The sequence below is a fragment of the Rhea pennata genome, chromosome 5, assembly GCF_028389875.1.
Source record: "Rhea pennata isolate bPtePen1 chromosome 5, bPtePen1.pri, whole genome shotgun sequence".
Lineage (NCBI taxonomy): Eukaryota > Metazoa > Chordata > Aves > Rheiformes > Rheidae > Rhea > Rhea pennata.
The window spans coordinates 62,217,370-62,245,174 of NC_084667.1; the positions used below are offsets into that span (position 1 = coordinate 62,217,370).

The window sequence follows — 27,805 nt, forward strand, 5'->3', positions numbered from 1 at the left end:
AGATTTGAAATAAATTGTGATTCACTCACATAAAATTCAGTGCAAGGACATAGTGGGTTGTTCAATGCAATGATCAGAAATTGCTGAAAATGTATGATACATTTAGTTCCTACGGGAGCTAATACATGCCAAATAGAGCAAGCTTATTTAATAGATTCCTTTGTCTCCACACGACAGCAGAATGGGAATGAGCAAGTATCTGGGCATTCGGTATTTTTTTTCTTTTGAAGACATGCTTATATGAAACTAGTTTGTAATTTGCTTATTTGAGCTATCTTAGCTCAACTTCAGATACATTCCCTACTTTATCTTTGTAAACAAGTACTTCTTTAATGTTCATGCCTATTTTGAAACTGGCAGTAGACTCTCCTCTTCCAAACCTTAAAATTCTCCCTTGCCATGAACGTATAAGAAACTGAGCAATATTTGGGCCGTTACAGCTGCCTTGCTGTAAGGACTATGTGCTGTGCCTCGCTAGTGTGGTCCACCTGTGCCTGCTTCTTGGCCTGAGGGCTCAGCACCTCTACTGGGGATCCAAGAGAGGAGCTGAAATCTTCACACCTCCTGCACTGGTGTTGTTGAGTCTGCCTTATCTTAAAAACTTTACAGAGAAAAATCTCTTATTACAGCCACTGTAAGAAGCATCTCTTTGAATGCCGTGTCACAGAGTTTAGCTGCACTTTAAGTCCAGTACATTACAAAAAAAAAATCCCCCCCCCCCAAACTAAACTGGAGCATAACTTTAGTGGTTTAAAATTTGTTGTTGTTTAATTTTAGACCCAGTGGGATGTCTTAGAGTTTTTCCCTCTTTTTTTTTGGATCAGGCACAATAAAGTATATCCTGAAACATTTCTGACCGTTTCTAAAATCTGAATGGGGAAAGTTGCATTCAAAATCACCTGCAAACATAAAAAATACATATCTATTTAGATTTAAAAGCCTACAAAGAAAAAGTGTTTTGCAGGTAGGTGTCTCGTTGTTTCCAGAAACTTATTGGTGAATCTTTCTTATTCATCAAGTCCTTAGGCCTCTGTCAAATACAAATAGTGATGTGATGGCATTAATTCCCTGTGATACAAATCTGGAAAATGATTGAAGATGCTACTGTGCTCTGCACTGTACTACATAGTTTCAGACTAACTATCTAGAATTTCACTGGTGGTGAGGTTAAAGCCTCTTGTAGAAATGCAGTCATACTTACCTGTGGTCCAGCCTGTAAGCACTTTACAATGTTTTAAAAAGAAAATCAGTTTCTCAGAGGTGCTGACCATTTAGAATAGTGTAATTTTCAATTTAGATTTCATGATGTAACCTTTTGAATGCTCCCAGAGATGAGAGGAATAGGCCTTTTTTCACCTTTTTTATGCTATACCTTTTATCTGGCTGCATCAGAGTTCCTTAAGTTTACATTTTTGGTAATATTTTAAATCTGTTTCCATAGGGACGAGGGGAAATGTGTAGAGGGAATTTTGGAAATCTTTGATATGCTCCTGGCCATGACCTCGCGGTTCCGAGAGCTGAAATTGCAGCACAAGGAGTATCTGTGTGTCAAGGCAATGATCCTCCTCAATTCCAGTGAGTATGCGGTTGCCTCTGACACTCACCAAATTGTACTTGTTATTTAGAGGGTGGCTGGGAAATCAATCTGTAGAAGTGGCAGAAATATCAAGTGAGATAAAGCCATTAAAAGAGAACGATAGGAAGAGGTTTCTAACTATCTATTTTTAATGATTTGTGCTCAAGAGATGACTAAGCTGTGGTGTTTGCTGGATTTAGGGTCTATATCTTGTTGTAAGAGCTGCATGAAAGATCCAAAGTCTGAGAGCTTCTCACAAGGTGTGGGGTTTATGACCCAGAGCAGGCTGTGGGTACGTCCTTTTTGAATGGTGTTGCCTTTTGATCCATGAGAATTTTTGCTCATATCTTTCTGGGTCCTGGGACACGTGTGATGTTGCTACACAGCTCCACAAGACAACCTGTAATTCTTAATTCTAGCAAAGCAAGTTACTCTACTGAGCAATGATTAATTGTATTTAAGTATTCCTGTGTAATTGTGATTAGTTGATAGAAATGACAAAAAGTACTCAACTACTCTGCAAGATGAATTTGAGAAGAGGAGCTTTGCTTTGCAACCTCTTACACACTCCTGTTTGCTGTGTGCATTTGTCACTCCTGTTTGCTGTGTGCATTTGTCTAGTTTTGGATAGTCTGCAGTAAAATCATAATTCTCCAGTACATTTTGTAAAGTTGTCAAAAAAACCCAAAACAAAATAACATCTGTATATACAGAGATCATGCAGTTTACATCTACTGTTTTCAGCAAGAAGCCTCACTATAATTCTCAGGTCAGTTCTGAAGAGGAATAGTCCAGCTGTTATCCCACTTGTCTGTAGACAGACATCATGATTTTTAGCAGACAGCAAAGCCATTCTTTTTTCTTTAAAAGAACAAGTTTTCTAGCCACATTTTTCTCATGACTCTCAAAAAATCTCTCCCTTCCTCTCTCCCTATTCTGTTTCCTTTTCAAAGTTAATCTTTTAGTCCTAATTTTCAAGGTGTTTTGCAGCTCTGTCCTTCCATAGGTGTCTTGAGGTTTGGGGAGTTTGTTTGTTTGTTTTGCCCAGGTCCCGTCTCTGGTAAGCAGTAGGGAGACCATGGCAGATTGAGTCAGTGAGCAGTGTCTCCCACCATCTTCTTCCTCCCTCCCTAAGATAGGGAGAAGATGAAACCTTTTATTTCAGAGAAGAAAGTTGTTTTCAGCAAGATGGGATTAGATCAAGCATAATGCTATAGTTCATAGTAGTTACCAAACCATATGAAAGGAAAATCCGCTGGAAAATGGAGAATGCATCTACTTTCCCACAGACTCCTGGAGTGCAAGGCTTGGCTGGATTGAGGAGTCTGGCTGAGATCCTTGGCCAACTATGTTCACAGTATTGTTTTAGAAAGATCTGGGACAGTTATTAAGTACACAAATGATGTGGCCATCAAATTTAGGCAAGGGAATGTAAGGTGGAGCTTGGTGGAGTACATGGAGCGAAATATTCATGTGTTTCTTTCCTCCGTTTAGGTATGTTTCCACTGTCAACAGAAGAACCTGAAAGCAACAGGAAGCTGCATCACCTGCTTAATGTAGTAACGGATGCTTTAGTGTGGGTAATCGCAAAGAGTGGGATCCCCTCACAGCAGCAGACAACTCGTCTGGCCAATTTGTTAATGCTACTCTCCCACGTCAGACACGCAAGGTAAATTTTGCAGAATGTATACCACTTCTTAGTTTTTACTGTTTACTACAACAGCAAAGTAAGGCTTGAACTTGGAGCTCTCCTGAGGGAATCTGGGTACTGTTCTTCATACCTGTTCATTAAGACTTTCCTTCCTGGCAAGACTAAATAAGCAAGTGCTGACTCACGCTCAGAATGCTTTGTTGATATTAAAATGCTATCTTAACCATATTACATTAAATGATTCCTTTATAATAACACAAATTCAGCCCTTATAAAAATAACCAAACAACCAAAAGTCTTCTATCCCAAAGAGAATAGTCTCCTTCAAAACTGATTTGCAGTATGGAGGTATACCCTGGGTTCCATGTTCATCCCAGACCAAATTTGTCATGTGTCCCAGGAGCAGCTCTTAGTTCTTCACTTCAGAACCACATCAGTTTTTGCCAAGTGACTTGTGTGGTACAGCCATACCACACTCCTGCTTTCCCTGTGAGAAGGAGCTCTCCTGCTCCCTTGTCAGCTCCTGGACCTTGTTGAATCCTCACCTTTGCTGGGCATACTGCAGACTCTCAGACAAGCCCTCACCTATTGAGCAGGGCCCTGCAAACAGACACTTGACATCTAAAGTTGTCATCTTTAATTATTTCCCAGAGACCCACTGTTCACAAAGCTTTTTTACATCTTGGACATGGAGTGTGTGTCCAAGGAAGTCTTTGTGAGAGTCCTGGGGCTGGGCTGCAGTGTGCAAACAAAAGATGGGCATATCTGACTTTGCATGGGGTCAGCAGTAGAGGGACAGCCACCTCTGATGTGGGCTTCCCATGAGAAAGGTTGGGAGCAGCAGGGCATGGACTGTGCTGGAGGCATCTTTTCATAACTGGTTTGTGAACTGGTGGCAAGTTTGAGAGCTAGCCCTACAGAAGCTTTCAGTACCAGCCACAGCTGAACCTGCTTCACAGCTCTGAGGCACTGCTGTGATCTGAATGTCCACACCGTGGTGGGACACTGTCTCATGGTGTCGTAGGAGTGCTTGTCCTGGCATGGCACAAAGGTAATGAATCCTTGCACAATTTGTATTCTTTTTTATTGAAACATGAGTTCTTACGCTGTGCCTGTCTCAGCCAAAGTCTGGAGACTGCCTGTCGCAGTCTGTCCCCGTTACATTGATAGCTCTAGTCAGCCAGTTTCACTCCATTTTGGAAATAGCTGGTGCTCTCAGCCTTAATTACCAAGTGATGCAGGATTCTCAAGGGCTGGGTGCAGGCATTCCTTTCCTTCTTTTTTTGCCATTAACAGGTTTGTAACTTGAGTTGCAGCAGAACCTATTTTTTTGGGAAACTTTGCCCCCCTCGCAGTCCAATCCACCAGGCTAGTCAAGCGTTGGCTGGCTGCCAGTCCTTCCGCTGGACATTGTCTGTATTGAGTGAGCAGGTTTCATTTTCAGCTCTCTTGACTGTATCTGAAGTGTATATATATATGTGCAACTGCTACATCTTGGTAATAACTAACTACTGTTAATCCAAATAGTGATACGGCCACAGTGTTCAAACTAACATGTCTGACAAAAAAATGACTTTTAAATCCTGTCTGAGGGATCTAACACTGGGCAGAGCAGAGAGGAAATAAACTGCTAGAAGTTAACCAGTGTGTTTTGGTGTCCATCCAGTCAGGAAAAGTAGATGGTTGCTGCAGCTACATATTGTAAATGTGTCTTTCATATAAAGGTGCAGAGTGTGAACCTCCCATATTTACAATATTGAAGAACCATAAGGTTGGAAGGGACCTCTGGAGATCATCTAGTCCAACCCTCAGTGTAGCCCGTACAGGGATTGAACCCGCAACCTTGGCATTAGCAGCACCATACTCTAACCAGCTGAGCTAAACCTGCCCCCTGCCCCAAGGTTTTCTCTGGCTTCAATAGGGCCAGCACATTTAAAACACTTTTTAAAGTCAGTTTGTGTGGTGTGAAATGAACCTTGGTTCCCTAGTCAGTGAAATACTTGGCCCCAAAGTGTCAGGGTGCTGTTAATAGTGTTGATAGTGCTGAGTGACCCTAGGGACTACAGCAGCTGAATCCTCTTAATTCCTAATAAAAAGAGCACTCTCTTGAAGCCATGAGAGAACATTGTCCCTCCCTGCACTGTCAGACCTGGACCACTGACCTATTTTTTGTTCTCATTCACAGTAACAAGGGAATGGAGCATCTCCTGAGCATGAAGTGTAAAAACGTGGTCCCAGTCTATGACTTGCTGCTGGAGATGTTGAATGCCCACACTCTCCGAGGGCAAAGGAAGTCCCCAGTCACAAATCCTGAATTTGGCCCATTAGAACAAATGGAGACTGGAGATGGTCTGTGAAACGGGGCAGCCCACTAAATCCATCAAGACCTGGAGTTAAAAATGTGAAGCTTATTCAAAGTTATGGGAGAAAACAAAGCTACCGTGGTGAGACTGTTGAAGATTAGGTGACTGCAGTATGAGTCCTCATCTCTTTTAGATTTGCACATGGGTATCTTGGGAAAGGCTTGTGAGACACACAACTTTGTCCACTTTTCTGACATTATTATGGCTGCACTTTTATAGTGCCTTTTCTGAGACTCTCAAAAAGCACCTTATGATACTAAGCCTCAGAACACTACTGTGACAGAGGGAATTACTGCCTCTCCTTTTTAAAGGTAGGTGAACTGAAACGAAGAGATAAAGTGACTGGTTTAAGATGACAGAAGAAGCCTGTGTCGGGGTGAGGAGTCAGGTCCTAGGTCTCTTTCTCCCAGACCAATGCTTTTAAGCACTCACTAGGCTCTCTCCTCTTTTAGTATGAGGTTGTATGAAATGTACAGCTGCATCATTTGGGAGAGATTTGCCTACCTGTGTGTGCTGGTCACTGAGAAATATCTGCTTTGCAGTTGATCTAGATAAAGTGCCGAGATACATATACAGTGTAAAGGAGTTTCCTCTCTTCATAAATACACAATGGCTGCAAAGGGGATGCTTCATTTGAAGGCCATTCAGAATAGCTTCTAGGACCGATTGCGAGTCTCTTCGGAAGTGTTAAACCAAGCTTAAATTATGTTTTGTGAGCCTGTTCTTAACACTCGTGTTATTAGCTGTGTATAATTCTCCAATGCTTTAGGTGATGACCACACCGCCTGGTTATTTCAGTCAATGCTGAATGTTGAAATGTGTTTGTCTGTGAGATTGACATGTTGTTTTATATATTTATTAATGATGTTAAAGCTATTATAATGTTTAGGTACAAAAGGTTACTATGTGAACGTTAACTGTTGGCATTTGTGTGTGATCTGCTAATCAGGGCTTGTGAAATGAGCTAGAAACAAACCATCCTCGCTCCCCTTTGGGCTAGCGTGTGGAATTATGCAGTGCCCATCTGAAAGCTCTCGCAGTCGTCTTGCACGGGCACAGGAACGGATGGGGAGCTAAGCTATGACATGCCTTACCTGCTTCTGACAAGTTTACCACTTGCTTGTTTTCAAAGTGCATCACACCCTTTGCTGTGCTTTTCGTATCTTGGATAAGATCCCCCAGAGACGTGAGGGGGATGACTGTTCTGGGACTTCTGCTTCTTGAGTATAATGACTTGTTTGAATTTCAGTTACGATGTAGGTCTAAACCTCCTGCTGAGCTGATTTCTGTGTAAGATGCACTGAGCCAAAAAAGGAGAAGTAGCCTGGCCTATATCCTCAGTGAAAAGCATGATGGCATCTTTTGTTCTGACAACAGCCAATATTGCATTTTGCTGTGAGCAAGAATTGCAATCACTGTAAATGGAGATGTCTAAATATTATCATCGATGCATATTCTGAGCTTTCAGATATGTTAAATTGGGTTCACACCTAAAGTCTATTTTGAGCCAAATAAGTCTTATAGATTAGGGACTTTGAGTATGCTATTTGCATACTTTGAGTATTATTCAAGCTTTTGGGGTTGGTGATTTTGAAGCCAAGGACAATGCTTTTTTATAAGAGGGACATAAAGAGTTTTCAGTGAGTTACACAAATCTATAGTCTTGTTTTGATCTTGTACTGTACCAGATGCTGATGATGGTCTAAATTTTTACTAGCTACCTTTTTATTATTTTTAATAAAATGTAATATAGCAGTGTCCTTCTAAATGAATGTAATATTTACTACTACAAATGGAAGAAGAAAAAAAGTGTAAGTACAGTCTTGAATTCATTGGTACTTGCTCATTTTGAGTGAAGCAGATGCATTTCAGTGTTTCTTGGGCTTGATCACCTTTTGGCCTAAATGCCTGATGTATTATTCGTTCTTTGATTTTTCTTATCTTGTATAATCTTTTTTTTTAATACAACTTTTCAAAGAAATGTGCAAGTGATTTCTTTTTTTTTTTTGCTTTAAAAGTGCTGAATTTGTGAGCAATCTTGAAATAAACCTCTTCAAAAGAAATTGGGAAAGAGTGGATATAAATCTTAGTCTTAACTTTTTAAGAGAACTTTACTTTGCTCTGGACCAACTTTGTATAAGGGCAGTGGTGCAGATTCATGCCACACACGATAATTCGTACATGCTGCTACTAGCACAGTATAAATAGGAAAATGCTGTGATTAGGGCAGGTTTTTTGGTCTTACTAAGCATCGTTGTTTTTAAAGTTACTCATTGTGCTTTAAAATGGGCAGCAGCCAATAGCTGTTGAATCTTTTGATTAACTGAATTTATATTTGGACAAATAGAAGATGTCTGATTAAAATGGCACAGTTTATAAACAACTAGCTATATGATGAAATGAATGAACAAGAGTGTATTCATCTCTTGAGTAAAGTATGGGGTTTATCATGGGTCTGAGTTGCGCAGATTTTCTCAGATATTGCAATCCAGCTGTTGAGAGTGACTGTCTGTGCCAAGTCTGAAGAAAACTGTCACTATGCATTTCAGCTAAAATACTGTGGGGCTTTCCAATTTTCAATGTGAATGAGTGCAGTGCTGATGAACTTCAAGGGCCTGGGAGGAAAGAAGAAGAAGGGGGTATTTTACAGCTTTCCTTCACTGCTTTGCTATGGCATTTCATGCCATGTCCTACATCAGCTTCTGCTGCTGAGCCTGGACCTTGCCAGAGGTAGCTGTTTCTGCTTCAAGAAATTGTGCTGTGGTTCTGCAGTGTTCGTGGAGGTGAGCAGACTTGGCTCGTGTGGGAAGTCCAGTTGCTGCGGGTTTAAGAACCCCCCTGAACTTCTCCTTGTGTGCTGTCGAAAGCAGGCTGACATTCCTCTCAAGTGTGGAATTGAAACCAAGTTGTAAAACAGCCTTGATTTTTGAGAAATGAGGTGACTCTTGGATTACTTGAAACAGGTATGTGATACCTGATTTGTCTCCAGGAATGTTAGGTCTTTTCTACACCTCCATGGCAGATTGGGCATTTTTGGTGCATTTGTCATATTGCCCGTCAGAGGGGAACGTGTGTGGGTAAGATGTGTTGGGATGTTCTCCAGCAAGACAGTGCCTCATAGGCTGGGTTCTCCGATAAAGCGTGCAGCAAACTAAGACAGGTAGCTCACAAAGTATATGTTTATTTTTTAATAAATGTGCATATTTCCATGGATGTATCTGCTGTTAGTTCTTTAATGGTTGAACATAGAGCCATATAGGGAGTATTCTCATGAGAAGAGAGCATCCTTTTTGGTGCTGGAGCCCTCTTTGCATGTTGGATGTGAAAGAGATTTGCTGTATTTGTGTCTTTAGAGGAGGAAATCCTAAAAATACAATCAGTGAGTTGTTTCCTAGTCCTTTTCCTAACCGTCAGCAGTGATTAGACTCTTCTGAGGTAAGAATTTTTGTCTTGTTTAGCATTTACTGGAAAATGTAATTTAGAATTGCTTGCAGGAGATTCAAAATATATATGTATAAATTGGTCTAAAAGGGAGTTCCATGTGGCAGCTGATCCTGAGGAGACAAGAATCACTTATGGCCATGGGCAAGACTGTGGTCCAACAGCACGGTGGGGTTGCTGCTGGATAGTCCTGTTGCATTTGGATCCTAACTATACAGCAAGCAAGCCTGAGCTTTCTTTATTAAACTGGAGCGAGTGGTTTTTAAAAGCTGGCCCAGAAAGCGTGCTTTGTGCATCCAAGGTTGTTCCTTTGTCCGGATGATAGAAAATAGTTGTGTATTGATGAAATAGCTGTTCTTCCGTAGGATGTGCTTTAACCCACATATATGAAAAATGTGGTGGTGATTATAGTTCTATTTTGACTTTAGTGCAGAGAGCACACGGCAAAGATGGAAGGTGCTCTTCCTTCCTGCCCTTCCCCACCATCTCCACGATAAGTGCCAACGAGGAACAAGTTGTTCTTACTGTGGTAGATAAGATTAAAAACAAAGTAGGGGTTTGCATGGCTTCATTTTCTGAATGAGCAGTTTGAGATGCCTTAAAGTGAGTACAGTCTAACATCCTGTCACAGGAATTGCTGTTTTATAGGGCTGACTATTGATCTTCTGGCCAGCTCTTGGGATAGCAGGATAGCTTGTAACTGTTCTTGGCTGGTGTAAGGTAGCGCAGATGAAGGACCGACTCAGTGTCTCCACAGCTGTCTTTATTCCCAGTCAGGCTGTAGGCTGTCCCCTTTCTTTAAATGGTGTGCGGTCCTCTGACTGTTCCAAACCATCAAAGCTAGGAGTCATGGAAATGTTGTTAGCATTCTTCTAAGAAGAAATCATTTGACATTATTATTTATGTCCCGCAAGATTCTCATTTAGCAGAGCAGCTAAGGATGTGGTCATACGTTGTGCTGAACCAGTGCCTAAAATAATATTGAAGAGAGCTTTCTAAACGTGAGTATGAGAAGTGGAAAAAAGTGGACTGCTACATTATGGAAACTAAATGTTATGTACATTCATTTTTCACAGTGTTTTACTACTGAACTGAACTGGTGACTTGAATGGCATAGTGTGGTTTGTAGCCAAGACATCCTTCTATTTATGATGTGGATAGTTTTAAACTCTTTTTCCATCTTTATGCATAGGAGTCACGTATACTCCTAATGTATTGTTCTATATCAGTGATTTCTAAATAAATACATAAGAAACCAAGACTGCCGTGCTAGAGAAATGCCAGCTTCTGTTGGTACTGTCTGAACAGACAAGAGCTTCTTCACCTCTCACAGTCCCGTGCTTTCTAAGGCGTTAGCATATCCCTTAGTAGTTAATACTGTGTATTTCTTATGAATGTGTATTTATTTCTCCCAGAAATTTCTGTTCTAAATCCTACTTCATAGGTGGTTTTAGTTTCACTGTTTTCTAAATTTTAAGACAAATGCAAATAGTTTATAATGGAAATGGTTTTAGGACTGAATTCAGTGCCCTTTGAAGTACTTCATATATGTTTTAGAAATGGTGTGTGGAGGGGAACTCTACCTTTTTCTCAGCTGCTTTTTAATTTTGTGAACTTAGAGTATTTTTCTAGTGCTGTGCACTTTATTCAGTTGTAGATTGTTGTGGCTGAATAAACAGGTATCATGACATCTAAATCTATTGCTCTTTTTTGTTGTTCGTTTCTTTGTAGCTGATTTCTGCCTGTTTTTTGGGGAATAAGATACATGTGATAATGGTGTCTGTGTGCAACTGTCTCAGCCTTAATTCCACAGTCACTTTACAATCTATAGATTGATTTGTCAGGTACTAGAGTTCTTACGGAAGTTGCATGGCATCAAGTGAGTATAGAGGCAGAGCAAAGCTTTAGGTTGTTTTCCTAGAGTTTTGGGCACTAGCAAATCTATGCAGGAGGGCAAATTTAACAGTGTGTGTGTGTGTGTGGGGGGGGGGGGGGGGTTGTGTGCCAGTTCACATGAAACAGATTGCTTGCCATGCCTGCAGAATTGGTGCTGATCCTTTTGGGGGGTGATTGTAGCTGAAATCACAGATTGCTCTCTTATCTCCCAGCCACAGAAATGACTTCATCTCAAAACTCGTTTTGGCCTGGTTTCACTTGTGCACAGGATGCAAGTGCAAAAGCGTGCATGCACTCCTACTCGCTTGCGCACACTCACCCTCTCGCCGTTTTTAATCTTCACTGACAGCTAACAACCCAACCCTGAGAGATGATAGGAAAACAGTAAGAAATTGGTGAGGCTATACAATGACTTGTTTGAAGCAGACTTCAGTGTCAGCCTACAGTGCGGTAGTTGTAATCAGCTGGGAGTAAAACTATTTAAAATGGATTTTGGAGAAAAAACATTTAAGTAGAAAGTGAGTTATTTCCCCCCCCCCCCTTTTTTTTAAGACATTGGGAGGTAATTTTGTGAAAGTGCATTGTATTATAGATTACATCAGCTCAACAATTTGATATAACTGTACATAATGAAAGGAAATTGCAGGCTATGAGATTTTCTTTAGCCCTTTAACATTGTTCAAGTTTTTTTTTTTTTTTTTTTTTTTTTTTCCTGCCTAGGTTGCTTAATGGCAGACGAACTGAATATCATGTCAGCAACTGACTATTAGTCCTTGGCAGAAAGGTTTGCATGGGCATTTGTGACAACCTGGCAATGAAATAATGGTTAGGGTTGGCTGACTTCTACAGAAATAGAAACTTAAATGAGCTCCATCTGAAAGTACTTCCTTTCAAAATACAAGATTATGATAAATGTGTGTGCGCGTGCGTGTGTGTGTGTGTGCGCGCACACACACATTGCGGGGTTCTCAGCCTTTGTCTTGCAACACAGCACTACTAAAACTCTGGTAGCTGTGGCAGAAGTCTGGATCCCATCGTCAAAGCTGCACAAAGAGTGCTCTGCAGGCTTAAGGGCTACAAAAGATGCTTAGTATTAAAGTATTGCTAGATCTATTTTTTTTTTGTTTGTTTTTTTTTTAGCGTGCTGGAGTCCAGGTAGTTCTACATGAGATTGGTGTTGAGATGCTTCAGCATGGAGCTTGAAGGTATCTCAACCCCTATTTGCGTATATAATATGGGTGGGTACTACCGTGTTGTAGGGTACCACTACTCTAAATTACCAAAAAAAAGTAAGCTTTGACATGGTGCTAAATGTTTGCCTGTTTAACTGACTACAAGTAATGTATTATTTTAAAAATTCTGGAAATCTATTGTGCTTGTCTGCCACTCGGATTGGGAAGAATCCATCTGTTTGCTCCAGGGACTGTCTTCTTCTGAACATAAGAATGCAAAGCAAGTTCATAAATCCCTCTGCAAGAAGATGGAGAATAAGCAGCCAACAATGGTGACAAGTATAGATGGGATTGGAAAATTCTCACAGGCTGCTCTCAAATCCTGTTTTGTACAGGTAAGCATTACGGAAATTGGGTCTCTAATTACTAGATGACTTTTTCACTACTGCTAAGCATAAAAAAATTGGAGTGCAACCCAACCCCTTACTGTACTACTGAGCTTGCCTTGATATGCCCTTCTTGTCCCTCACAGCTGCTGTAACGGATGCTTTAGAAAATCAGTTCCATGCTGAGGAAATTTTTCAGCATTTCATACAGTAGTAAGCATGAGTTTGTTCAACTTTGTGTTCAGTGATAGAGATCTTTCTTTTCCTTTACAATTGTCTGTAATGTCCTGGAGGAAAAAACATAGAAGACACTTCTGAAGTTTTAAACTTTTTCCTCTGTTAAGCCAGAGAGTGGTTATGCTTCTTCTGAGGCTGTTGCGTTAGCATGCGAATAACATTAATAGCATAAAAGCATAATAACATTTTGTACAGTGCTAGCAGGGCCAGCACTGTTGGACTGCACTGCTGGTAGCCCCCCAACTAGACACTCCAATAGTCCTTGCAGACATTGGCAGAATTTTAATGAGAAATACTCAAACTGTACAACCAAGAAGCAATGTCAAAACTGACTGTACACAGTGTTTTCTCTAGCCATTGCCTAAAGTGTTAGTTTCATTTCAAAGACCAAGAATCTTACAGTTAGTGTATAAAAATGCACAATTCTCTCCCAAGATACTGTACACTGTTCAGCAGGTTAAAAACTGAAAAAATCTTCCATTAAAAAAGTCAATACATTATTTGTATACATCAGGGATAGTCTACATGATTGGTTTCATCTAGAAAATATGTGCATTATAAACCACTTCCATGCAATTAAACAATTTCTTATTTCAAAGGTGGTATAAAAAAACAACACAGCAGTCCTAACCACTAGAACACTGCATGTAAAACAAATGTGCATCCATTTATTGAATGTGTTAGATGAATAAAATACAGTAACAAAGATTCAAAAAAATGTAAATTTTTGTTTCTACCAATATCAAAAGATAGTGATAATGTGAACAGCGTGCAATTGTCATTGTAGGCAAAGTGCCTTTTCAACTGCATGTTTATCCTGCTAACCCATGACAGATTGCTGTGTGCAACATTACTGTTATGTAGCTTCTGCATCTAATCATTCAGTAGTTTTTTTGACTTGTATTTGATGAGCTCATAAGCTTAAGACCACCGTAGCTATAAAAAAATGTATCTATTGCATCAAAGTATAAACTGTCTTGCTTATAGCTTAAAAATCTATAGAAAAAGTTTGTTTTCTGTACAAAAAAGTTGAAATTTTGTCAAGATATACATTTTGGGATGTGAAATTTAACACAGTCCCTGTGACAGGGAAGGGAGGCTATGAAAGTGAGGCATTATTTAGCTGCAGCAGAGTTGGGCATTGGTGCGTAGGACGCGCAGGTGCTGTAGTGGCTGGTTTGGGGAACTAATACAGTAGACAAGTTTTTGTATTTAATCACCATTTGATTGATGCTAGCAGCATGAAAGTAAGCACCGCAGAGAGTGTATTTTGGTATAGCTGAAGATTCACAGGCTGCTTTTTAAGTTGGTGGAGGACCATTGGTATATCTCAGCATGGGATAGAAAGATCGGGCAAAGTTGTTTGCCTGCGTGCAGCTGTAGTCTTCCTCAGAAGATGGAATCATGCAAGCCAGAAGCAAAAGCAGTAGAAAAAACAATTGAAGGGGTAAAGCTGCTCGTAATACACGGTAGAAGAAGGAGGGGGACCGAGGAACTGCTTGAGTAGTAGTAGATGGATGGCTTTCACCTCTGAAAAGGAAGAAACATAAAAGCACTTTAGAGTTTAAATGAAATCAGTTGTTTTAAATCCCTCTCTAGGGTTCACACTGCCCTTACAAGATGCAGAGCTGTATCGCTACAGAAAAATGCAATGCACATAAAAAAAAAAAATTAAATAAAACTTGAAAGCATGCAAAACTGCTCAGCAGGAAGCTAGCCGTTGCCTTGGGTTTTCCTTCCTTATTACAGAAAAAATTTCTTTGTAATAGCTCAGATCAGTAGGATTTTACCCTATTTTTTGATTTGCAAACTCAATTTTCCCAGCAGAGGAACAAATCATTCTAAATGCCTGCTAAAGTATAAGGAAAGCCACCATTCAGGCTGATTAGGCTCCATTCTGCCAGAGCATTAGAGAGATTGGTCCTTTGAATAGACTTTAGGTACTGGATGCACAGCACTCTCTCTGTGTCCTTCATGGTCAGTTTTTAGTAAGTGGCTCTGAGTTGCAAGTTTCTTTGTTCAGGTATGCTAGTGGGATTAAAGGAAGATTTAAAATTAAAATATTCCTCAATTTGGCACAAAAAAAATATTTCTCAAGAGTAAAGACAAGCAAAGTGTAGAGGCTTAGGAGCAGGGTTGCTAAAGGAAAACAGTTCCCCAAGGTGCAGCCCTGAACTTGTAGGCAAGGGAGACACTACAGGTAAGCATGAATTGCCTCCACCTGTAAGTTAACCTATGACAAACAGCTGCCTCTAGTTTCATTGAGTGAGGCTTGTACTCGGCTTGCCTCTGCCATTACTACTCTTCTTTAAAGAGATCAGGATAAGATAAAATAGTACCTGGTACTGCTGTTGCTTTTGCCAGCTACAGTTCTCTGTACAGTGGCCTGTTGAGAGAAACAGCTTTTATTATCCAGGTTTGACAAACTATAGCAAAGTTCTCTTTCTCAAAAAAGACAGCTGAAACTTTTAAGTTCTATTGTACATTCTGTCATAAGATATGCATCTAAAAGGTAAAATAATTACATCTGAGAAATTTGTAGGCTAAGTATGTCCAAATATGTCATATGCTAACAGTATAAATATCAGGAAAAAAAAATACTTGCCTTCTTCACAGGAGGGCTGGATTTCACTGCCACTGGAGGATAGGCTCCTGAGTCCAGGTCATCTGGAACTGGCAGGAATGCTCTGGTATCCTATAAGGTAACCATACCTTCCTCTTAAAAATGCATCTCAAAACTCACAGTAGATGAAGTGCAAAGAGTCATCTTTCATTGCCTCTCTATAGGTGCACAGCCAGGTACCTCTTTAAGGTGTGCACAACCAGGTGGAAGCAGATGTTCCAATTTTTCTGGCACTGGCAAATGTTTTGCCATGCACAGCCATAAGAAACAGTGCTGGAGCAGATGTGTACTGGTACTAGCTTGAAAACACCTCACCTGACAACTCTCACTGATGAACAGTGTATTGCTGTGGATTGCTAAACTCCTCCCATGATGTGATATGATTCCATATTTGATATGGATCGTAGGATAATTCAGGTTGGAAGGGACCTCAGGAAGTTTTTCTAGTCCAACCCTCCTGCTCAAAGTAGGGTCAGCTATGAGATTAGATCAGGTTACTCAGGACTTTATCCCATCTGATCTTGAAATCCCTGAAGGATGACAACTACACAACCTAGCTGGGCAATCTGTTCCAATACTTGACTAGCCTCATGGTGAAACAGTTTTTCCTTATATCCGTTTCAATTTATGGAAGTGGAAGCACTTAAGTTTTAAGTCAATCTTTTAGAAACATTTTTACTCTTAATAAGTTCTTACTTCTCAGTAAGATCCATGAACAAGTATTTAAACTCCGACTCACCAGATTTCCTTGTATTGTTTTCAAGTCATGCGAAACTTGCTCAATAAGCTGTTTCAGTTTCTTTCCAATAACATGGACCTTCTCATCAGCTTCAATGTAATCTTCACCATCTAATTTAAGCAGCAGGTAAGTGGAGAGTTCTTGGAGTGAGTTTACTTTAAGCTGCTGTTCCAGTAGCTCTTTCTCCAGTTGCTTAAAAAAAATGGAACAAACAAAAAAACGTCAACAGTTCAAGAAACTATTACTTTCAACTTTGAGGATGTTATCCTCAGTGGATGTTGCACTAAAAGGATGAACTTTGGAAGGCTTTAAAGAACAACTTAACCTGCCTGACAATCCACAACACATAGGAATGGCTGCTAGTTACATAAGGAATTAAGTTCTCTTAAAAATACTGCTGTACCTGCTCAATGCTATGATGTGAAATAGTTCTAGCAGTAATTAAGCCATAGGGACCAGACCTAAACCTTGGATGTGGGCAGTCTTATTCTAGTGTAAAGACTGTCCATGGGGAACTTAATTATGATCCCCAGTTCTGGAGAAAATATCCCATATAGACAATCTCTTAGCTAATTTCAGAAACCTGCCACTTGCCTGCCTGCCAAATAGTGCAGGTTCAAGGAGGGGCTATAGAGAAATAAACGTGGTGTTCATTTTGTGGTGAGCTACTGACTCTTGGGAAGAACCTGAGGTGCCATACGTACCATTAGCTCCTTTTGGCATTCCAGTATTGTATGGGGGTCAGCATTTGGATCTGTGATTTGCACTTCATTCCTTCGGCTTTCAGCACTTGCTAACCATAGGAGTAGCTTTTGGCTCTGCTCATGGAAGTCCTGGAGAAACACACAAAGATTTGCATGTAAGAGAGAAAAAAAAAATCTTTGCAGTGCTTTCACCTGGCTTTGCTTATGAATAAAATGAGCAACCTGGATTAGAAACAGCTGACAATAACTTCATGATTAGCATAATGAAAGGGTAATATCCAGGTCAAAGATTCTACCAAACCCTTCAAACCCAGCAGAGTCAAGTTTGTACACAAAGAAAACAGCAGACTTGGATTCTGAACCACCATGCCATTAATGTGCAGGAGTTACCCTTCTCCTCTCTCCCCGTATTTATCCCTCAGTAGCATTTTAACAAGTTTTCCCATATAAACTGCATGTTATAGTTACCTGGCAATGCAGTAGGGCTTGCTGCAAACCTTTCCTCCAGCTGTCCAATGCGTGAGTTACTTTCTCCCAGCGCAAGTTCACCTGCCGAAGCCTGTTCTGAAGCTCTTTGGACTCCGTGCTGTCTGCTTGCTGGAAGACTTTGTTACTCAGGTTAATTGAAAGCACCACAGCCTTGTAGTTATCAAATGCTTTAAGCAGGTCCTGGTGGGGAAAGCAGATTAGGAGCTTCTATGACTGATTGAATACATCTTGTTTATTTACAATAAAACCATGCACTCAAAAGAATCATAGGTACTGGGGAAAGCTGTTTGCATTTGAAACACTTTTCAGACACCACTAAGGAGCACATTAAGGTAAGTAAGTGGTTCTTTGGTGGTTTTGGTGGGTTTTTTTTTTTGAAAGCCCAGACCTTTCACTTCGAAGAAAATAAGTGTGGTTGGGCCTGCCCTTCACCCTCAGCTGCAAGCATTATGGCTTAATCTACATCTGTCCTTCATTTCCCTGCATTTCTGTCTTTCTTACCACAGATCACCACATGATATGTCCTCTTGTTTATAAAGGCTTATCGACTTTAGAATCCTAAAATAATTTATGTTGAAAAGGACATAAAAAAATCACGGACTCACTGAGGTTGGAAGGGACCTCTGGAGATCATCTGGTCCAACACCCCTGCTTAAGCAGAATCAGCTACAGCAGGTTGCCCAGGACTTCTCCTAACTTCTGCCCATAACTTCTCTATGCAATGTGTTTCAATTTGTGCCTTTGCCTCTTGTCCTGTCACTGGACACCACTGAGAAGAATGGAGGTCTCTAGTCCATCCTTCTGCTCAAAGCAGGGCCAACTTCAAACTCAGAGCAGGTTGCTCAGGGCCTCATCCAGTCAAAATTTTGAGTATCAACCAGGATAGAGATTCCACATCCCCTCTGGGCCCTGTTTCCATACCAGACCACCTGCACTGTGAAAAACTATTTATCATCTATCTAGTCAGATTTTCTGTCATTGCATTTGGCAAGTCTTAAGTCATTTCTTTAGCTTTGTTGTGTGTTTATCTTAAAAAACAAACAAACAAACAAACAAAAAAAAGAACTCTAAAAGCCCTAAAAAAGATTTCAGGTTGAATGGTTTTGTCTGAGAGAGAATAAACTGTCTTGGTAAGGAAATAGAAAGGGAGAGATTTTTATTTCAGAGTGGCTGCTGTTGTGACCAGGCACATCTGCAAATCTTCGCATATGAAGACAGAAGCATTTTGCTTAACTAGTCTCTTTAGTCCTCTTAGCTGAAAACAGCTTAGCTCCTCTCCCGCATACATGCATTGCTATTAGCTTTCATGCTGCCAATCCCTCCTAGGAGCACAAGAGACAACGATAAAGAGTGTCAGTATCTTGAAATCTCACTTCTCAGTATGCCATAACTTACTTTCAGTTTCTTGACCATTTGCTCCATCATCTGCATGCTGGTGGGAGGCTTCGCTTTTTGCAGCTCTTCCAGCTCTTCCTCAGTTTTATCCAGCCAAACAGAGATGTCGTTGAGATCCGAGTTCAGCTGCTGCCACTGCTGCAAGTTCTGTTTCATCCTGAGTTTATTTCTGAGGTCTTGAGCTTGGATGAGCTCCCATCTATCAATAATGCCTGCAAGTGCCATAACAGCAAATGTTTAAATCATCAATAAGGTGAACATTTTGTAAAACAGGTGCAGTGAGTTTTATAAATAATTTATGCTCCAACCTGCTTAAGGCCAAATAATTCCTACCATGTAAAATTGTTATCCAGACACTGTTTCTTCTTGAGATGATGCAGTCAATAGTTTTTATTACCGGTCAAGTTATCCAAATAGTAATGCTACACAGGGTTCTAAGCATATCAGTTGAAGATGGTTTTAATTCAGCTGGAAAAATAGACTTAAGTGTAAGGAGATGGAATTTAATGAACCTAGTTGTGACTTGGTTGGCAAAATTAATTAATCATGAGAAAAAAGTATGATCCAGCAGTTAGGACTTGGACTTATGTCTCATCTATTCAGTGCTACGGGAGATGGAGAATGCCACCTGTACGTTTACTAATATTGTTTCTGGAAGCCCCTCTAGATCTTTCTCAAAGATTTTTCCTATTCACCCCCTGTAGAGGACCCTGCCCTAACACACTGATAAAACCAGAGGCATTAACTGAGTAAACCATTCACGTAGCTGCATTCTCCTTTCCCACTTGATTTCCTTTTGTTACTGCAGTACAAACATGATCTTATTACAGCTTCTTGCCCTGTTTTGAAGAAATGACCACATAGAAGAACAGAGTACACTACCAGCTTTGGTCGACAAAGCATTTCTGTAAATGGGAGTTGTAGTGTCTTGTTATATGATGTATCAATGCCTGAGAGAACAAACTATGGCAATTCTGTTTTAGACAGGGATCCACTCCTTGGGTCTGAAATCTGATTAAAAGGCTCTGAATTAGCCAGTATCCAGACAAAAGTAAAAATGTTCCCATTCATTCCAACCAGCAAAGAGATGTAAGTTAAACACATTATAAGTGACAGAAATCTCAGTTCTGACAAAAATATATAAAGGCTGAGAACAGCAAGCACAGTCAATTGAGAAGACATCTCCTTCTCACAAAATACAGCAAAATACATTAACTTGGATCATAGCAGTTCACTTCTATTTTGTTCCCAAGAGGAGTGCACAGCCTTTGTGTCATCTCTGCTTTGTCTCCCTGAGACAAAGACAAATATCACTGCACCAAAGCCAACCTCATTGCCTGAGCACACCGTACCTGACTGCTTTTCTGCAGCTGCTATATTCACAAGCTCCTGCTCATCTTGGGGTTCTTCATCACTCACGTTAGCGGACGTAATTTGCTCATTGCTGATGCTGCCGCTGCTTGTAGGCCTGAGCTGATTCACCTGGAATGACATTTTGGTGGGTGAGGCCTGGAGGCTAACAAGCTCTTGACGGGCAAGCGTCATGTGTGTTACGCTGGGGCGGTTGGGCTGATGCTGAGCAATCGCGGATCAGCTTTAGCACTGGGCTGCTGCACCATTGCTAGCGGTTTGTATCGGCCCTCTATGCTTTTTTTTTCGTAAACAGACACACACACCATAGCGATGTTAGTTACTACAAGATCGGAGACATCTACAAATTACTTGCTTTTGCACGACATGTACCAGACAGCCTACGTTTGCTGAAGCTGTTTGCTAGATTCTGGGCCTTGGCAATACTGACTCTAAAGCAATGGATTTGATTAGTGGTGACAAAGGCAGCCAGATACCACTACCAGCACTGGAAGAGTGCTGATGGTAACTGCTGAGCCAGGGGCCTGCTGGGGACCAGCCTTGAGGCTGAGGTATCAATGGGCAATGGCATCTCTCCTCTTGCCACTGCCTTTTGTGCAGTTTTTTTTTTTTTTTCAACGTCCAAAAGTGGATTAAATGGTGAGTTGCATGCTAGAAAAAGATCCTTCAAATCAGTCATCTTAGCATGTAAATATATGTAAATGAATATCAAGGGAGGATGTTTTCACCCTCACCTTGGACAGTAAAGTCCTCCTAGGCTTGTCCTGCTATAACAATAGAGGAATCGGATTCCTCTAGACACTGACTCTGACCAGGAAGCAATGGGATTGCGCTGAGTTGCTTTAAAGAAGTCTTCTGGGGAAGTGGATGGAAGGAGAGACTCTCACTTGCTACCCGAGCCACCAAAAATAACGTCTAATTTTGCATAAAGTGAACGCTCTCCCCGCCCCCAATATTTTCCTTGATGCTGGAGGAAGGAAGAGGATGGGGTGACACAGGCACAAACACATACTCTGTGTAGTACGGGTTCAGCGCCCACAAAGTGCCCAACTCACATAGCCTGGCTTATAGGGGGTACTTGTCTCTGGCCCAGACAGCACGTTTCCAACCTTCTCTGCCTGGCTGTATCGGTGTTTCCTGCAGACTGGGCTATCTGGAGAATGCCAGGAATGAGCTTCTGCAACAGATTTTCCTGAAACAAACAAAACCAAAACCATATACCGTGAATGCAAAAGCCCATCTCCACCAGGAAGCTGCTGCTTTGTATTAAGTTAGAAAGCGCTCTGAATAAAATGGCATCAAGTTATGGCATAAAAATGACAGTTTTGCAGCTTTCCTTGCAAAGCATGCACATTTGCAAAACGTAACAGTGTTTCAAAGGTAATGAGATGAGAGCCATGCAGTTATGGAACTTTCTGTTTTCTTCTGGAAATTGTCTGAATACAAGTATGAGTAAAAAAAAATGAATAAATAAGAAGGCTGCACTGCGGGTTTGGAAAGTTTGCATCCCAACGATATTATCGCATATCTGCAATGCATTTTAGGAGGAACAAGTAGAGGCATGTCCTGATTTGGGGAATGTTCATTCTGGATTTAATTGACAGGACACCCATGGGACTGTCATGCACAATGCAAACCACTAAAAATACTTGCAGAGTTGAAACTGTTTTCCTCAGTAATTACGCGACTGAAATCAGAACCAACCCAAAAAAGTGAAACTACCCAGAGCAAACCACCAAGAAAGTACCAAAAGACTTTGGATCAATGCAATGAAATGCACATAAACCACCTTGGCATTTGGCAGGCAAAATCTAAATGGCATGTTTTTGACTGCTTTGTAATGTACATGTGAATACTGCAGCGTAAGAACACCATGGCCAGATGATACATGGTGTCCACACAAGGCAGGAAGTCAGACATTACGTATGAGAAAGGTTGAGGAATACAGCGTGCAGCACAGGGAGATTGCCATGTTCAGACACATGCATTAGCAGGTGCCTACCAGAAGATGCTTTCAAAGTTTTTGTGGTCATTTTAAGATATGCCTCGGGATTTTCAGTGATTTCTACATCTGAAAAAAGAATAATGTCATTTTCCTCACTATTCAGTATTTTCCAGCTATTAAAAAGAAACATTTGAAACAATGAGGGAAAATAAAGACCCCCCAAAAAAGGGTGTTTTATTTTTATTTTTTTAAATCGGACATTCTTAAAAAGTAAGTTTTCTAAAAATCATACGTTTCTGAAAATATCAGGTTGGTTTAGACAATACCATTTCTTTTCATCAAGACAGTAATCCTAAGATATAAGATTGCTCACATTTATTAGCAGTGCTTGAAAACCAACCAAGTGGGAGCAAGACCTTGTTCCCCCTTCCCTCCTCTACAGGATGTCCTGCAATTGACCATCTCAAAACAAACACCTGGCAGTTGGGTCTCACCTGACAAAGCACTGTAGTATGTTCCTTCTTCTTCGTCCTCATGAGAGGAAGAGCCCCCCACATCACCTGTGTGATCCCATTCGAGTGGGATGGAGTCGACACTGACAGGGGTCTCACAGCCTGATCTTTCATGACCTTGACTAGGCGGCACAAGGTGACAGAGGGACTGTGGGGAAGATGGCACCTCACTGATGGCCTTCTTATGCCAGGGATCATTCTGGATTTCTCTGGAGTCTTCTGGATCTGTCTCATTTTCAGAAGTCTCTTTTTCATCATCCAGTCCCTAAAAATAAAGAATAATTATGGCATATTAGTAAGAACTGTAATAGATGTAGGCTGCTTAAAAAGTTAATGATTGAGCAGCACGGTACTACTGGAGACTGTTTTGTGGTCAGCAGACCCCATGTGCCTCAAATTAAAGGGAAGCATAATTTCTGCCTTGTTCCTCTTCTGCTAAAACATTCCTCACATCAGCAACTACCAAGACACTCAGCTACGACCAAAACACTTCTTCATGGTTTGCAGAAAGAGATATCCAGTTCCAAACAGACTCCACAGGTCAGCAGTGAAATGCTGCTCAGAGCAGGTGAACAGCTACTCTCAGATGCTCAGGTTTGTTACTCCCTCTATTTGGCTTTTTAATAGATGTTCTTTCTTTCCAAGCCAAACCAAAAGTAAAGAGCATGCTGTTCCCAATTCAAGGTTGCCATAAGAAAGTAGACAGATGGAGCGTAACAAATAAATCCATAAAGAGATATTCTAAGCACATTATTGAAATTAAAGAAAACAAGTACTGATATAAAAAACAGCAAAAAGCTTTTCAAGCCCTCAAACCACTACCATCTAAATATTAACCTTGTGGATTACTTCCATGCTATTATCTCAATTCTGCAGATGGAGACCCAACAGGAGAGGCGTGAGGAAACATGACTGATGACAAAGATTTAGCAAAGCTGGCACAACTACTGAGGCATTCCTGATTCCTTTGAGCAAAATCTAAGCTGCTAGGGATAAGCAATGAACACTGCAGCTCAAACACCAAAATCCTGCCAAAGCATCAAGGTGACTCTTGCTTCTTACAGTATGCCTTGAAGTCAGTCTTCGATGGAACCGGGCAACTCGCCCAAACACTTCCTGACAGTATCTATGTAGCTCTTCCAATTCATCTTCAATCAGGATAGCATCCAAGGGCTCACTCTTCTGAATCAGCTGCTCCCCAAAAACAATTAGCTGATCAATCTTATTGGTGTTTAACGTTATTTCTTGCTGGAAACCCTATTTGGAACATACAAGAAAAATGATTACTTCTTCAATGCCCCTTTCCAGCCTGAAGTTTGTCCTCCTTTCCTAGCTCAATGCAGTAAAAAATGAAACTAGCAACTGACATTGTTGTCTAATTTCATTTGGTAAACATTTTTTCACCCAAGATGTGCAGAGGTTTGTTTTATTAGCAGGATTACAGTTCCAAATGAAGTGGCATTTTCCACTTGTGCGTATATCAATATGACTGCAGCATCCTGAGCCTGCAGGGGATCAGGGTGTGAGAATTCAGATAATCAGAGTTTCTTCTGTTGTTGGTTACATGCAATCTTAGTAGCAGAGAAGTCCGGGTAACCGGGCCTGCAAAGAGTCTACATACCAACAAAGCTACATCCCAGAACAGTGTAAAGGAAAAAGAGGAAATCAGCACATGACCACGCAACAAGGAACTAGTACGGTCTTTAAAAACATTACACTCACATGCTACCCTATTTCCCCACAGGAGTGCCAATTACAACCAATGCACCCAAAGAAGAGATCCTAGCTTAAGGCTGGTTCAAAAAAAATCTCACTAGAAAGGAGCACCTGGAATTAGGGATGTGGCTTTTACTGTTAACCCACATGTGCTCCTCACGTCAGACACCACCGTCACTGACGCTAAGGTGTTAGGAGAAAACAGCAAGATAGAACCAAGAGTTTGAATCCTGAATCTGTTTAATCTTGCTTCAGAGAATAAGTCTTAGAAGCTTACTGGTATCTTACAACAAATATAGCCCAACAGAGACCTGCCAGCTATCATGAAGTTCCCAAAAAGAAGATTGTATCAAGAGAGGGCAGCCCAGTATGATCAGCTGGGCTATATTAAACAGTTGCTTTATAAGGATACATACATTTAACTGGCGCATTTTGTCATCAAAGTTACTTTTTGAGAAGTGCTCCACATTCGTCAGCTGGAGGTCCATTTCTGTGAGCCACACAAGGATGCTCTCCCTCGTACCCTCAAACTCATCTCTCCGATTGGTGAAGTGCTGAAGAGCAGGAAGGGAGCCAGTGTTATATTCACTGAATTACAGAGAAAAGATGCTCATAGGAGCCCTCTGAAAATAATATTTTGTTTCAAAATTGCTGTTGACCTTAAAGGACACAAATTAAGCATGTCACATATTAACTGCCCCTTTCCTGCAGTGATGCTGGCATAAAGCATCCCATACTGGAACACTATTCCTCTGGGAGAGGGAATAAAATTTCAACAGTAAAGAATGCTTATATAAAATGATATTCTTGCTTCCACACTGCATGACAAATACACCTTCTCTCACATCATTATACCACAGCAGCAGTCAATCAGGCTCAGGTTTAAGTATCTCATTTGTTTTAAATTTAGAAGAACATTAGACAAAGGAAGCCAGTCCCATTTCTAATTAAACCCAGGTAATTAAAGTTATGGCTTTAAAAGCAGTAGAACAATGGAGAGGCTGGAACATGGATATCCACACAACTAAGTAATGCATCAGTCGGCATGGAAGGCAGGAGATGTTCTCTCTGCTGCCATCTCTCGCAAAAGGCATCATCAGAAGTGCAGCTTTCTGTGCCCCAGTTCTCCTCAGGGGATTTACTGTTCAGGAAGGAGATTAAATAACATCCCAAACATGACAGCTCCTAACTCCACAGCTCAAACCCCTTCATCACTTATCTCACAAACTCACCCACTGGCTTTTGGGACCTAATAATTTTCCCTGGCAACTGCTTGTAGCCCTGCTATACTTAAAGCCCTGCTGTATTTAGGGCTGTAGGGCTGTGAAGATGATCCGAGGGCTAGAGCACCTGCCCTACGAGGAACGGCTGCGAGAGCTGGGCCTCTTCAGCCTGGGGAAGAGAAGGCTGAGGGGGGATCTGATCAATGTGGACAAGTACCTGCAGGGAGGGTGTCAAGGGGATGAGGACAAACTCTTTTCAGTTGTCCCGTGTGACAGGACAAGAGGCAATGGGCAGAAATTGAAGCACAGGAAGCCTGAACGTGAGGGGGGAATTTCTTTACTGTGAGAGTGATGGAGCACTGGACCAGGCTGCCCAGGGAGGTTGTGGAGTCTCCTTCTCTGGAGATATTCAAGGCCCGCCTGGATGCAACCCTGTCTACCATGCTCTAGGTGACCCTGCTGAGCAGGGGGGTTGGACTAGGTGATCTCCAGAGGTCCCTTCCAACCTTACTGATTCTGTGATTCTGTGATTTAAAAACCAGATAGCAGCAAGTTTCTCCTACTGCACAGCACAGGAAATCTGCTCAAAAATATTTTTAACTAGACTAGAGAAAAGTCATCCTCAGCAGCAGTACAGCTCTCTGAAGCATCACAAATAAACCCTCTGACAGCATTCCTGTCAGCACGGAGTGCAGCACAAGGCAGGGACAGCAGCATGTCCCTCCATCACATCTCCATGGTCGAAGGCTTTGCAAGTAGATCATAAGTTAGCGTTAAGCAGAGCTGCATTGTGAACTCCTTTTCTGCATTTGTTCTCTGCCCCTCATTTATGGAAAGATGCAAGTGCATGAAGGCATCCAGCCATGACAGGGCTAGATTAGACAAGTGGATTGGAGCAGCAGTAATGCCTACAACGAACCTTTCAAAATTCGCAGTTGTTCTTTACCTATGCTTCTTTGGTTAACAGGAACTCCTTTGCAAAGGACATACGTACGTCATATAGACAGTGACCTCTTTCAGAGCTGCTCTCCCACATTGGTAACTCAAGCCCACTAAGGCTGAAACACAAATCAGCACAAGACAGTTGCTCAAGTATGTGTTTTGCCCTTGGTAATTCCTATAGGAATCTTTAAGAGCTTCTCACTGTCTCCTACTCCACCATGCAATTACCTTGAGTCTCCTCAGAATGGCAGCGACTCGTTTCTGAAGGTTATCCCAGCGCTGGTTGCCCTCATGTACCATCTGTTTCAGCTTACTGGCTGAGTCGGTCCGGTTCTCTCGTGCGAGGCGTCTATATTGCTTATTGATCAGCTCCAACTGAGTGAGTCGTTCGTGGATTTGCCGTTGGAAAGCCTGCAAGGCAAACTGACAAACTTGCATCCCTTGCCAATAAGAGAAAGGATTGGTGTGATACTATCTATCTATCAAGATGGTGATGCCCCTTCCCCTCAAAAAACAGACTTTACAGCATCTTCAAAATTAAATCCAGAGAAGGCCCCATATTTTAAATCATCAAAATCAACTCTCTCTGCTCAGATTCAGCTCATTGGGGGGGTGGGGGGGGGAGAGAAAGTCAGCCCACAGAGGTGTCCTGCCTATAGAAAGCAAAAGTTTTAACTTCTAGGCAATATCTTGTCAGTTCTGAGTATTGGATTCTCTACATACAAAGATTCTGGAGGCAAATGAATCAGTTAGCTGCTTAGCAGCCATGCACCAGTTAAGTTATTTGTGTTCTCTTTACCACCACTTCCAAACAGCCAAAAGGGTCTTTCAGAGATCCAGGCATTTCACATAGACAATAAGTATTCAGCAACCTGATAATTCAGCCAGCTGGTGAGCATAAAAAACCTAAATTTAAAGAATTCACCTCAAATTTCTTCAGCTCCTCCTTTGCACGCGTGTACAGAACCTCCGAAGAATGAGGGTTAGCTGCCGTCCTTTCAGCGGATTTCAGCCAATCTTCAAAGCGTGAGTAGTCATCCAAAAACCTCTGCCACAGGCGCCAGGTTTCCTCAATTCTGAAAAGGAAATGCAAAAATGGAAGAGTTTTATCACAAGCTTACCACGCATTTTGCATTTCTTCTTCAATATTCAGTTTTTGGCAAAAGCAAGTATTTCTTCAAAGTGCTGCCACAGACTACTTACTCTAGGAAGGGTCAAAAAAAGAGACTCACTTCATTCGTCTCTCCATAGACATGGCACAAATGTTTCTCCACCGTCTGTCCAAACTCCTGGTAGTCTGCTGGATGGAGTCACACTCTGTCTCATTAGCACACGCATCTGAATCATGCAGCAGGACTTCACAAATATTAAATACGGATTCCACCCCAGCAGTGTGTTGTTCTATGTCTCGTTGTAGATCCTGT

At 41.3% G+C, this 27,805-nt stretch overlaps 2 protein-coding genes across 5 annotated transcripts in view; one reads left to right on the plus strand and one right to left on the minus strand.

Annotated features, from left to right (window-relative positions):
* The window catches only part of ESR2 (estrogen receptor 2), a 33,345-nt gene extending 25,573 nt beyond the window's left edge, over window positions 1-7,772 (plus strand). Inside the window, exons 6-8 of the mRNA XM_062577245.1 lie at window positions 1,442-1,575; window positions 3,071-3,245; window positions 5,413-7,772. Of these exons, the coding sequence (XP_062433229.1) occupies window positions 1,442-1,575; window positions 3,071-3,245; window positions 5,413-5,584 (481 nt within the window). The 3' untranslated portion in view covers window positions 5,585-7,772. The remainder of the gene's footprint in view (window positions 1-1,441; window positions 1,576-3,070; window positions 3,246-5,412) is intronic.
* Window positions 7,773-12,984: 5,212 nt separating this feature from the next.
* The window catches only part of SYNE2 (spectrin repeat containing nuclear envelope protein 2), a 180,330-nt gene continuing 165,509 nt past the window's right edge, over window positions 12,985-27,805 (minus strand). For 3 of the 4 annotated variants that reach the window (XM_062577244.1, XM_062577241.1, XM_062577242.1), the window contains 16 exons: window positions 27,614-27,801; window positions 27,307-27,457; window positions 26,610-26,792; window positions 24,633-24,770; window positions 23,563-23,757; window positions 22,483-22,765; window positions 22,046-22,114; window positions 21,099-21,235; window positions 20,025-20,154; window positions 18,673-18,884; window positions 17,257-17,457; window positions 16,789-16,917; window positions 16,085-16,276; window positions 15,328-15,417; window positions 15,062-15,108; window positions 12,985-14,252 (listed from right to left, as the gene is read on the minus strand). In XM_062577244.1, coding sequence (XP_062433228.1) covers window positions 14,024-14,252; window positions 15,062-15,108; window positions 15,328-15,417; window positions 16,085-16,276; window positions 16,789-16,917; window positions 17,257-17,457; window positions 18,673-18,884; window positions 20,025-20,154; window positions 21,099-21,235; window positions 22,046-22,114; window positions 22,483-22,765; window positions 23,563-23,757; window positions 24,633-24,770; window positions 26,610-26,792; window positions 27,307-27,457; window positions 27,614-27,801 — 2,574 coding nt within the window. In that variant the 3' untranslated portion in view covers window positions 12,985-14,023. The remainder of the gene's footprint in view (window positions 14,253-15,061; window positions 15,109-15,327; window positions 15,418-16,084; window positions 16,277-16,788; window positions 16,918-17,256; window positions 17,458-18,672; window positions 18,885-20,024; window positions 20,155-21,098; window positions 21,236-22,045; window positions 22,115-22,482; window positions 22,766-23,562; window positions 23,758-24,632; window positions 24,771-26,609; window positions 26,793-27,306; window positions 27,458-27,613; window positions 27,802-27,805) is intronic. The other variant, XM_062577243.1, reaches the window with a different exon arrangement.